The sequence below is a fragment of the Phalaenopsis equestris genome, unplaced genomic scaffold, assembly GCF_001263595.1.
Source record: "Phalaenopsis equestris unplaced genomic scaffold, ASM126359v1 Scaffold000417, whole genome shotgun sequence".
NCBI lineage: Eukaryota > Viridiplantae > Streptophyta > Magnoliopsida > Asparagales > Orchidaceae > Phalaenopsis > Phalaenopsis equestris.
In genome coordinates, this window is record NW_018164858.1 from 946,630 (window position 1) to 960,114 (window position 13,485).

The 13,485-nt window shown below is 35.6% G+C and overlaps 1 protein-coding gene across 1 annotated transcript in view; it reads left to right on the forward strand.

Annotated features, from left to right (window-relative positions):
• The first annotated feature begins 713 nt into the window (after positions 1-713).
• LOC110027167 (protein NUCLEAR FUSION DEFECTIVE 4-like) overlaps positions 714-13,485 on the forward strand; it is a 28,698-nt gene continuing 15,926 nt past the window's right edge. The window contains exon 1 of the mRNA XM_020728482.1: positions 714-1,076. Within this exon, the coding sequence (XP_020584141.1) occupies positions 768-1,076 (309 nt within the window). The 5' untranslated portion in view covers positions 714-767. The remainder of the gene's footprint in view (positions 1,077-13,485) is intronic.

A 13,485-nucleotide genomic window follows, 5' to 3' on the forward strand; every position in this document is an offset into this window, starting at 1 on the left:
ACACAAACACACACCTTATTAATGTGGCTACACGAAAATTCATCATGTACGAAGAAAGCGGTACAAGCACGAAAATTTATCATCACACTAGTCGATAGAATCATAAGTTGATCAAACAAAATATTATGTGATACCTATGTAAATGCCCCTAAAGATTTTAAATCATATAAAATTATCATTAATATTAATCAAGAAGGGATTTTTCTCAAAATCTTCCTGTTTGAAACTAAAAAAGAAAATTTATATACAGATCACACATTTTTGTATTTATGTATCGAAAAACTAGAGTGATACTTATATTTATAATATTCTGATGACTTTGATTTCAAAAATTTATGCATGAAATAATACATTAAATTTTTGAAAATATACTAATAATAATATTTTTTATATGATATTAAAGATTAGAATATTAGATATGAAAATAAAAATGAAAATTTAAATATTAGATATGAAAATACAGCATGTATATGTAAAATGAGAAAATATTACATCACGACTATTGACTTAATTTGTGTTCGGAGTCCAACTTGTCAGTGAGCCCCATTAATTAGTGTTAAAATGATGGAGCCAAACCCGAAACAACACAGGACTCGGGTGGGCCCAAAGCAACTCAAATAATGCGCGCCTAAAAAAAGAGCCCATCCTCGCAACACCTGAGAACAAGCGCCGAAGCTCCGCGCAGGTATTTAACCTTGAGGCAAAATCCGAGGAACGAAAAGGAGAAACACAGAGAAAAAAGCCTTGGGATTTCCCGACCACAATAAATGGACGGACGATGTCGCCGGTGGATGATCCTCGTGGTGGCGATTTGGCTCCAGGCGCTCACCGGCACCAACTTCGATTTCTCCTCCTACTCCTCGGAGCTGAAGGCGGCGTTGAAAATCACGCAGGTGCAGCTGAATTACCTCGCCGTTGCTTCAGATCTTGGTAAGGCGTTCGGATGGTCCTCCGGTCTTGCTCTTCTCTATTTTCCTCTGCCTGCTGTACTGTTTCTTGCTGCCGGACTCGGCTCCCTCGGCTATGGTTTGCAGTGGACTCTCATAACCGGATGGATCTCCATTCCATATGCCCTGGTAATTATGCGGAAGTACTTTCTGATTTACATACTGATTTCTGTATATTTATATTTGGCAACTCATTTTTATGTTTATTTATAGAATATACTAAACTCTAACTGTCATAAAAATTAAGGTAATCCTAATTTACTTAAAGCTTAAAATAATTTTAAATTTTCATGCATGTGTTATGTTATAAAGTCAGAGATTCGTTTAAGGTTTAGTTCAGAGATTCTTTTTCGGAGAGAGCGAAAACGGTCATTGGATTCTGGATAATTAATTTAGGAGAGTGTTTTATTGGAAAAATATTTACGTACGTCATCATACGCACATATGATTGCCTGCGTGTAACGATTATTCAGGGAATATTGGAGGTTTATCTCGCTGTTATTGGAGTTAATACCCCAATAACCTCACAAAAAATCTCGAATAACCTCAAAATGTATTGGTAGGTTATTAGGAGGTTATTGATATGTTATTGGGGTTAATACCCTCAATAACCTCTCAATAACCCCCAATAACTTAGTTATTGGGAGGTTATTAGAGGTCATATGCACGCAGAATTGCGTGCGTATGCCATACGTAAACAGCTCTCATTTTTTTGATTGAAAAACCCTACAAGGCATGCTTTGGGGTAATGATTAAAGGGGCGGCTTCATCACTTGTGATTTGCAGAATTACTAGATGTATGACATTATTAAAAAGGTCAAATTTTTTTGACCAATTAATTCAATGTATTTGATCAGGTCAATTTTTCCGACTGTAAAAAAAATTTATTTCAACAACAACAAAAATATTCAATTTTGAGGACACAACATACAAAGGACCAAACATAATATAACTAACTTGATTTGAACCTACTTCAGAAATCGTACACATGGTGAGTGATCATGCATGGTGTTTCAATCTGCTAATAAGCTATCACCATAAATGTTTAGTGCTATTTTGTTCAATCACGAGCGATTGCTGTCGTGTATTTTGTTCAACAAGATGTATGTTTCATGTAATTTGTATTGCATGTATAGATCTTAACTTCAAGACCTACTCTTGGCTAGACATTACTATTGATAAATATGAGCATATCAATATAAATGAATAATTGCTTATTATCATTTTTTAGTAGCCCTAAATTAATTCCCATACCTTCTTAGAATTAATCTAGTCAATTAGACCACATAATATTAATCTAATGATGGAATTAGATATGTAGCATTGCATTCATTTAAATTGTATTTTTTCATATTGTACATCAGAAATGTGTCAGCGTTGATCCTTAGGAGATCTAATAGTCCAGAGGAGGAGGGTATGTCAAGGGAAGACCCACCGACCCGACTAAGTACAGTCATCCAAGCAAAAACAAGCAATGTCATAACCGACCAAGCCACAAAAAAATGACTGAACAATCCAAGCCTGAACTATTCGATTAGAAACGAAACAAAGAGGAAGCTAGCCAACCACCATAAAGAAGCTAACCCAAGAGAGGACTTAATTTATCAACATCTCTAATCAAACAGGAGATGACTAGAGGATCCTCATCATAAGTCAAGGATCAATAATCGAGTCATATGAACCGACTGACCCATATCAATCAAGTGTAGCCGACCAAGCAAATCTCAACTGACTGAGCTGATCTGACCGACCCAACACTAATGAAGCTCAACCTATCGAGCCAGAGAACAGTCGAGCAATAGGCTCATACATGTAAAACCAAGAATATCATGTACAACTCCTTTAAATTAAGAGAAAAAAATATAACATCATCATATTGTACTCTCTCTCTCCTATAAATAAGGATATTATTTAATGAATAAAGAGGATAAACATGATGGACACAATGTTTCGCTATTCATTATTGTTCACTCTCTCCCTCTCTTTCTCTTTCTCCGTCGACTTACGCTTTATTTATTCTGTGTGATTCATAGACAAGTTAGGATTCGATGTTCAAAAAGGTGCGGTGAGCGTGGATCATGTCACAATTAAAAGAGAAGCAGTCCATGAAGAAGACAAGTTATGAATCGACGGATCTAGAAGTTTAAGGATTAAATATCAGATGTCATCCGAGCGCGCTGGCTCGGGGAAGAAAACATCACCCTTGAGAGGAAGGGTTGGAACCCAATGACCGAAGAGTCCCCTTGGCTCTGAAAAGAGAAGGTGAATCTCAGTATTCTCAGTATTCCGATAGTGTTAGGACAACACTAGTCGATCAACACCGGCTTGGCCATACTGAGGCACCCTGATAGCCATAAAATGCATTCACTCTTTAAATCTTTTTGGTTTAGCTCTCAAAAGGATTCAAATTTCTGACACTAGAGTTCTACAAGAGTAGAATTGATCTGATTGAACACAAAACCTTATTCGAGTCAACTATTTTCGACTGAAGATCACCAATGTATTGAAATGTTATCTCTTCCTTACCACACCGAGGGAGTCAACCCATAGATGATTTAATGCAACACTACGAAGAGCAATCTAATCTTTTACTGATATTAAAGATAATTTTTGTGGCATAGTTTGCCCGCACCCGAAAGACTCAAAAAAACTCACATGCCCTTGAGATCCTTCATTGGTTCATCACACCTTTCCAAAAAAAAATGTTGGAAGTGCGGGATCAAGAGCCTGGAGTAACTCATGACGCCCTAGCTCAAGGGCTAAAAGAAGGATTCATCCAATACGCATTGGGTCTACAATGATTGAAGATGTTCGTGGAGTTATTGGAGTTGACCAGCAACCACATATCAGTAAAGGAGTATAACTTCAATCTTAGTTCTTCCAAAGCAGAGTCCTCCACTCGTCACATGCATAAGAGCGCCTCTAAGGCATAGGGTGAAGACCAAGGCATGATTCACATCCTTCCACTCATTCTCTTTCCGAAGAAGCTCGATTGCCCCAGGACCAGAAGGTGACCGACAGAGCATACCACCAAGGGCGTCAAGCATGATATCCTGACAAACAACCAACTTAGTATGGCGTGTGGTAGTTATCTAACCACAAGCACACATTATCAAGTTCATAAGATTGGATTAGTATTTTTTTTTTTAATTTTACATACGTCCAAGGTCTAGCTGACACTCAAGGAACTTGTAAAGTTGTGCAAGAGATTGTAAAAATTTTGCTGACTCTCGGGGAACTTAAACCGACAAAACTGAAAACAATGAGTAACTTTTGAGAAATAAAAATTTCATAAATAACCGACAACGATTTAATAACAAACAATTGATAAAGTGTTTTTGAATCAATCCACAACGCTCATGTGTCACAAAAACCAATGTATCTTAGCTCGAAGTGGGTCAAGCTCTAGCGGTGATTTCTTACCCATTTGCAATAGTGTTTAAGGTGGGTAGTATACCAATCACCCCAACAATAATTCTTGATAGTTATTCTCGCAAAGTTTGCAATAAAATCCACTTAATATGCATGGTGTAAGATGTGGCCAGTCAAAGGGGACAACCTAAGCAAATGACTAAGATATGGGAAGAGTGAGACTTAATTCTGGCGGAAACTCACTAAGCTGACTTAAAAAGATTCTTAAGGATTGCTAGTCCATTAATCATCACAACTGAACATTTATCACATGAAAAATAAAATGCATAGTAAAAATAAAATGAAAATAACGAAGGTAAAAATGATCATAAACTTTTTTTCTATTTATGATTAAAAAATATACAACATTTCTTAAGTTTTTTTTTGCAAGTGTTCAGAAAAAAAGAACAATATTTTCTCAGTTACATATGAGGCCGAAGGTGAGTCAGGCTTTCGAAAACCCTCAATCATCTTCACCACTCTCGCCTTCCTCCCCCTCCTCCAAGTTTGAAAGCAAGGTGGCAAACTTATTCATGCCGGTACACTCAGAGAAGACCAATTTTGCTTTCACCATCCCATCAACACCAAAGGCAACCCATTCTCTAAGCCATGCATCAAGAAGTTCCACCTGATAAGAGTGGGAGGAGAGTTTAATAAAAAAATTGACATTTTTTTTTATCGTAGCCGTCTTCTCAAGCAAGGCTCAGTTTTCCTCTCGCTATTGGAGTGCCTTAGCTTTGGCAACCGTTACCCATTTCTCTCCATATTTACCCTTTCATTAACTGTGACCAATTTTTTTCTCAGCCTCGAGTCATCCTTCTTTTTCTCTGAGAAGGGCAGTCAAATAGAATTGAGAAGCCTCTCAGGCCATAATTGATACCTATCAGTCATGTGACATAGACTCGAGAATGAACTACGTTGTCGCTAGTGTGAGTTAAATAAAGGATAAGAAGTCACGACGAGGGAGTCTGTACCAGTCTTTCTTGAGATCGATCAAGGAAAACCGACCATCTAAGCTAGTAGTCACCTTGGCTCTTCTGTCTTGCATTGGAATCTACTTAAACGAGGTTCCCTTCATCTTCTTCCATGGCGATGGAGGAGGGAAGTCACTCAGATTGGTTGCTAGGGCCTTCTCTTTTCAATGCACTCATTTAAAATAGAGGGCTCGAGCTGGAACAAATGTCTGCTTAGACCAGCTGGAGAAGAACAACTTGCTTCATCCCTAGGAAGAATGTCGATGAAAGAAGGAGCGACTGGCTGAGGGGTTGCATAAGTTTCTTCTTATTGTTTGAAGCTTCCCTCTTGCACTGAGTTAACTCTGCTAGGTTGGTCATTCTCTTGGTGTTGTACGCTCGATGGACTTGCAATTAACAAGGTAATTTTAGAGTTCACCGTAATAATTTTCCTGTCAATAAAGATATGCTAGCCGATGGCGATCCTTTTAAAAATAATAGAAGAATCAGACAACCCTACCTGATATGCCAACATAACTAGTTTTCTCTTCTTAATGATGGTTTTCTTTTCTTTTCGCCTTCCGTGTTGTACCACTTCTTTGGTCTCTTGAAGGGAACACAAAGCAAATCTTTGTTGTAGACATCAAATGGGGGATTTAGAACGTTCCCCATTACAACATGCAAAAACTAACTGATTCAAACAAGGATGCAGAGAAAATATGGAATGTAAAGAGTCCTGTCATGCCTTATTTATAAAGATAAAAGGTGTAAAAATTAAGGGAGTTCAATTATTGAATCATCAAATAAAGAATAAATGTGATATTGTTTTTGCATTTAATTCTCATATTCCCATCACAGAGTCAAAAAGTAGAAGAATCAATGAACTAAACTATGTACATAAGAAATATATTAGTGATGATCCTGAGCACATCTAATGGTCCAAAGGAGGAGAGTATAGAAAGGGAAGACCCACTAATAGAAGAATGTGTGGCTTACTTATCGGACCGAGTGCTACAGTCTAAGCCAAAACCAGCAAGGCTAAAGTTGACCGAGCCATTAGAAGACCAAATTATCCATGTTTGAACCATTTGATCAAAAATGATATAAAGAGGCATTTGAGCCAACCACCATAAAGAAGTCAACGTGAGGGAGGACCTTCTTCCTGATTGTCTCCAATCATATTAGGGACACCCAGAGGATCCTCAACATAAGTAAAGAATTAACAGTCGAGTCATATCAACCAGCCAATCTATATCAACTAAGCACAATCGACCGAGCAATGTCAATCAACAAAGCTGATCTTGCAGACCCAAAGCCAATCAAGCTAAGGAACGACCAAGTGGTAGGCTCATACATGTCAAATACGATGAATACACTATACAAAACTCTTTAAAGCAAAGATAATAATATAACATCATGATATGGTACTTTCTCCCATATTATTAGGGAGATCATTTTATGAATAAAGATGATAGACATGATATTTTAACATTTATTACTACTCACTTCTCTTGTTGTCTCTATCCCTCTTTTCGGACTTACGCTTTATTCCTTAAATGTGATTCACGGTCAAATCATAATTCAACACAGTTACTTAAGATAATATTAATGGGCCCACCATTAAATTACTATCATTTTCCCTTGATCAATTGCTTAAAGTGGCAAATATACTAGCTTAGGAGCATGAATGTTAGATCCCAAAAGTTGGTGCCTTAGCATGTCCATTATCTTTTTTTTTTTATTCACCACCCACCAAGGTCATTGGCAACCCATTGAACCCATCAGATTAAAATAAAAAAAACTTATCCAAGTGTTGTTCCATTAAGGTTCTAGTTGCCCAAACACATCAAATATCTTTTTAGTTTTTGATAGTTTTCTCACCTACTAATATTCATTGAAATTTTTAATAAAATTTGATTCTTATCAATTTTCTCACCTATTAATATTCATTGAAATTTTTAATAAACTTTGATTTTTATTATTCACTTAACAATCACCAGAAGGGATACTCACAATACTTTCACTATAGGATACATGCCCCTTGCCATAAGAAATATCATCATAAGCCTCATCTCTAATTAAGTTTTTTTTCTTATTGTTTGTTGATGAGCATGCCACAAATAAATTACAACCAAATTTAAATGCCACAAACAAACACTATGACCGTTTTATGTCCACAAACATATGCCCTTCAATATCTTTACAAAAATGAAATGGTTATATTTATTTAAAAGGTTTGTAACTATCATGTCACAATTGAAATTTTATATGTTTTTTTTTTTTGTCTGGTATAAATCATAAGAAGGTTGCAAAGATGTGTCTTATGAAAGCACATGACTGCATTTTAAATTTATTTACCTTGCATATACACAATAACTATAGAGTCATACAATTCCTGAACATATTTCTATAACATAGTTGACTCTAATTAAACATAAATTCTTTTGACAACCATCATTACTCTTAGAATGATGATCTTATAATTTTTATATTTAACCAAAGTTAGAGGTGGTGTGGTGGTTAGAGAAGTGAGAGTGTAAGAGAGTGGGGAGCAATTTCTTGCTTTGATCCTGCTATGTTCAAAATGAGGCAGTTAAAAAGAGATGAACTAAGCTATAGTGATTTTTTATTGATAGAGGTCATTGACGGCGCACAATTGCAAAGGAGGACTAGAGTGCAACAAAAGAGTGTTCATAGAAAGAGTTATATGAGGAAGCTTGTGGAAAAGGTTAATGATGGCAACTGAAAGGAGCATAAAAAAGAAAATAAAGGAGACTGGGACAGTGGAGTTAGGTTACTAATGTCTTACAATGGGCCACTTTCTCTACTAACAAAATTGGTTGCAATTAAATAACAAATTAAGGGTTTGCTCTTTTTAATTTACCGTTAACTTCGTTAGTTTTGGGTATGACGCTACTTTGAACTTCGATGGTAAACTCTTTCCATTGATACAGCTTCTTGCGAAGTTAACATTCACAAACGACATGCTTCAACAAAGGAACTAGGCACTTGGTTTCATCATTTTGGAAACAAGGACAAGCACAGTGCACAAATGAATTGGGTCCTTTTAGTAAGCCATTTTGTTCTCCTCCTAGGACTCTTTTTGCTGGGAAGGTCACACTTGCAAATAAGAAATCACACAATGGTTGGTTGCATAAAAGATAGTTATATGAAGAAATTATATGGATGAGAAAAATATCATCATTTTGTGAAGCATGTTGGTCGAAACATCGCCTAGTGCTTCCCATCTAACCAACAAAAGGATTTCTGAGAGGAATGCTAATTCTATTTAGGGATTTTAAAATTTATCTATAAAGAATATTAAAATTCCATTATTTCATCTGAGTTTTAAATATGTAAATATCTTCAAAATATTTAAAAAATAAGAATTTTCTTTCCATATTTAAACCAAGTGAAAGTAAAATTATTATTATCTTAACAACATATTATGGGTGTTCAAGCAATCAAATGAGAGATTAGGAGCATTAATTTCTTTCGAACGTTTCAAATGATTGCTTAGGATGGTCTTCCAACGAGGAGAAATATTTACGTACGGAGAATGCACGCAGCTCTCCGTGCGTAAATTCCTCCCAATAATTTCTCAATAACCTCTGCGAAGGTTATTGGGGGGTTATTGCGGAGTTATTTCGGCGTTATTTGAAGTGAATACCTTCCGCGGTTACACTTTAACATTCGCGGTTACGATTTCACAAAATGTGACTCCATATAACGCCGAAATAACTCTGCAATAACCCCCCAATAGCCTTTACAGAGGTGCGTGCGTTCTCCGTATGTAAATATCTCTCTCCAAACTAAAGCCATCACAATTCAGGTTAGTTCAAAAAATAATAGCTTGAAATCAAGGGAAATAAATAAAATATTAATGATGAAAATGAAACTGAACATCTCATTCTGGAGATTCTTTATGAATTAATTTGTTTTCTTTATAAATTAAATTGAAGACGATAGAAATACGGTTAGGATTCGTTCATTTCATAAAAATTGATTTCTTCTTTAAGAATTTTTCAAATTGATTACTTTTGAAATAAATTGTATAGTTGACAAATAATTAGGCATAAAAAAATTCTTTTAAAAAATTTAAAAATTATTATAAATATGATTATTGAATGAAATATATACTTAATAACAAGTTATTATTAAATATTCAAGTTTATAGGACAAAATATTTCAAAATAAAATGTTAAAAATATGATAATAGTTATGAAATAACAAAGATTATACTGGCTATCAATAATTGTTCGATGGTCGGCGCACTAAATTATACATGTCAAATATCACTATTTTAAGGATGGATGACAACAAATTTACAATTGAAAATCAAATAAATATATTAACTTTAGTTGATGTAACACCATTATTTTCTTAATTACGATTAGGAAGACTTTGACGTCCAGATTTTTCTTCATCAATCATATTTTATTTACCGCATCATCGATGATAACACGGGTATGATAAAAAAAATATAATAAATAAATTACTTTGGGGTGATCTAACACAAATATATTCTTAATAATTGCAGCGCATCTGACATAAGTGTGGTGTTAAAAAAAGTTCATTGTTCGAGAACAGTTCGTGTTTGGTTCGTCAATGAGTTCGTGTTCGGTTCGTTTGATAAGTAAACGAGACGAATGTGAATAAATTTTTTTCGTTTGATTAGTTAAACAAACCAAACACGGACAGTGATGCGTTCGTTCGTGTTCGAATTGTTATTGTTCGAAATATAAAATAATTTGAAATAATTATATATAAAAAATTTATGATATTTTAAAAAATTAATAAATTAATAATAATAATATATTAATATACTATATTAGTAATATACTAATATAGATATTATATATTTATATAATATAAGTTATATAATTAATATAATATATTATTTAGAAATATTAATATTAGGGATGTCAAATTGGCTCGTCGTTCGCGAACAGCTCGTCGTTCGGCTCGTTTGTTAAGAAACGAACATGAACAGTGACTTCACGAACAATTTCAAACACGAGTTTATTTCAAACAAACTAAATTTCAAACAAACCGAACACGAACGAGCAGATTGAACACGTACACAAGCTCTGCTCGTTCGTGTTCGGTTCGTTTACACCCCTGTGTGTGATACATATTATCATTATTTTCAACATTCGAAATACAATAAGGGCATTAGGGGTACAAAAACGATGAAATGAGTTTTTACAGAAAAATTTGCATTTTTATACCTCTTAATTTACCCTTGTAATTTTTATTTGGTCAAAGAGGGCTGCACGCATGTTGTGGTTGCTACTTCACGACTCTGTTTAGCAATATGTGTATATGATGTGTTATTTTTTATCAGGTTATTATGATGGAACAGTGAGATTTAGCCAAAGAAAAATATAGAGGATAGTCAAATGGATCCTTTTTAAGGAATAAAACTATAAGGGGTGTTTGGCTGCACCCATGATTTCAGTTATGTAGATTTACATTGAAAATGTGTCTGCACTGATCTTGAAAAGATCTAACTATCCGGAAGGGAGAAGTAGGATGAAGGAGGCCCCACTATAAGAAGTTCATGGGGTTACTTGATCGAGCGAGTCGAGCTGACCGGACCAAACCTGACTAAGCCACGAGACGAACAAGAAGGCGATCGAATGATTCAAGCGTGAGTTGTTCGATTGAAAATGAGACCAAAGAGCATCTGAGTCAACTGCTATAAGAAAACTATCTCAATAAACCTATCTACCAGTAAAGTTGATTCAAAGGAAGATCAAGCTCCATAAAATTTATCCAGCCAATATGTGAAGAGTTCAAAGGCTCCTCATTAGTAATCGAGGATAATCACTAATGTAGAATATAGGAAAAAATACTCTATTATAGATCTTCTTTAGGTTGGGGATAAAAAAAAAAAAAAACATGATTGCAAAACGCCCTCTAAAAATATTGGAAGCCTTTAATAAAGAAGGGGAATCACTTTTACTGTTTATTCTCTCTCGCTCTCGCTCTCTCTATGTGTGTGTGTTCTCTCTACTATTCACGATTTATTTCTTGGGTTTGATTTACAAACAATCTCAGATTCAACATCCTTAAAAGTGGAATGAGTGTGGATCATCTACAAACAAGAAGAGGAGTATCTAAAGGGGAAGAATCCCATAATAGAGATGCTGGCAACATGGAGTGCACTAGATAATTTGTGGCCCAGTAAATCCATGAGGTGACACTGACTCAAGATAGAGATCATCAACCTTGGGATGAAGGACGAACACCCATTGTTAGAAGAGTCTTGTCAGTCTTAGAAAGAGATGGTGACTTCAATACCACGATAGTGATGGGTCGACACCAATCAAACAACATTAGTTCAGGCATACTATAACACCCTAACAACCAAAGAACAAAACTCTTAATGTGATTCAAAGTCTAACTCTTAATGCTACTCAAAACCTTAGCACTGGAGTCCTACAAGGGGCAAACCGATCCAACCAATCATATAGCCTTATCTGAGTCGATTATTTTCTTGTTGAAGGTCACCAACATGTTGAAATGTTGTCATTTCTTTACCACACTGAGAGAGTCAGCTCGCAGATGTTTCAACAGCTTACCAACAAAAGTAATCAGTTCATTTAACAATTTCAAGCATACGTTTGGGGCTCAAATTGGCAGCGCCCAGAAGTCCCAAAAGAGCTAGAAGGCCCCCCTGAAAATTCGCTAAGGGAAGGGCGAGATTCTCTGCTCATTCATCATCTACTTCCATAAGGAAATTTTAGAAGCATATGATTTGGAACCAACAGTTGCCCATGTCTCCATGGTTGAAGGGCTGAAGGAAGGACCCTTCTGATATGTGTTAGGCCTGTCACAACCAAAAACACTACTCGAATTGTTGAAGCTTGCCAACAACCACATATTGGTTAAGGAGTATAACTCCAACCTCTCCTCTTTCAGAGCAGAACCCACCACCCATCACCTGTAGCAAAGGACCACTCAAGTTGAAGGGCGGAGGCTGAGACATAATCTACATCCTTCTGCTCATCCTCATTTTGAAGATGCCCAATCACCTCACGATCATAAGGTGGTTGATAGAATACACCATCAAGGGAATCGAGCTTGGTATTCTGATCAACACCCGACTCAATATGTAAAATAATTGCTAATTCCTAGACCATCCCGTTGAGGGTCTCGATGGCTGAGATAATAAACACCACTCATAATAAAAATTATTTCAAGAAATTGCAACTGATGAAAGTTTGAGCTTGCCTTTGAAATCCAAATAAGTACTATGCCTACCATCAACACAGAGTAGCGCGAAGACCTTGAATGCCTGATGAAAGATATGATAATGGTCGGTATATTATCGACACTAAAAAGTTGAGGAGTTGTGAAGTTGTCGACTGCTAGGATGAATATCACAACACCCGTTTTATATTAGTTTAATATAATAATTTGGAAAATAATATTTTAAAAATTGAAAGTACAAGACCGAACCGATCTCATATTCCCTGCAATTTAAATAAACGAGCCTAATACCACAAGCAATGTATTTATCCCGAAGGATAAACACACTATTTACTGGTAAGGCTTGATTAAATAAACTAAAGATTATATGCCATCTGTTTGGTCTGTGAAACTGTTTTTATGTTGACCGACAAATTCTCCTATTTAATATGAAGAATTAAATAAGGTTTATATTAAGCCGTGTTCTTAAAATGTTTCCTATAAAGACAAGCCCTTGTAGTTAATTACATCTTAGATAACCGAAGACAAATAAGAAAACACTTGATAAAAATTAGGGGATATTATCTTTAAGAATTTTAAAAGGATATGACTTTTCAAGGAGATCAGACAAAGAAGTGTGAAAGGGGAATGACTCAGATTTGAAACATTTATTTCTGGAATCCAAAGGAGGAGAGACTAGGGGATGTCACAGATCCTGAGGAGAAACTCAATGACTTCTCAAGCTATCCTATGGTTTGGCTTGAATTTAGAGGAGAAATATTTAGGTGGTTTATCCTGCCAATTTTATTAATTAGGGCTTACATTTGTGTGAAATGATCACACAAATAGCCCGAAAGATGTGAGGATTTAGGTCGTGACGAACGAAAATCTCGGAATCCTAAAGCGAGTTAGGGCTTAAATTACATAGCAGCTATACAAAGGCCTAAAGATATACAAAGGCCTAAAGATAAGTTAAG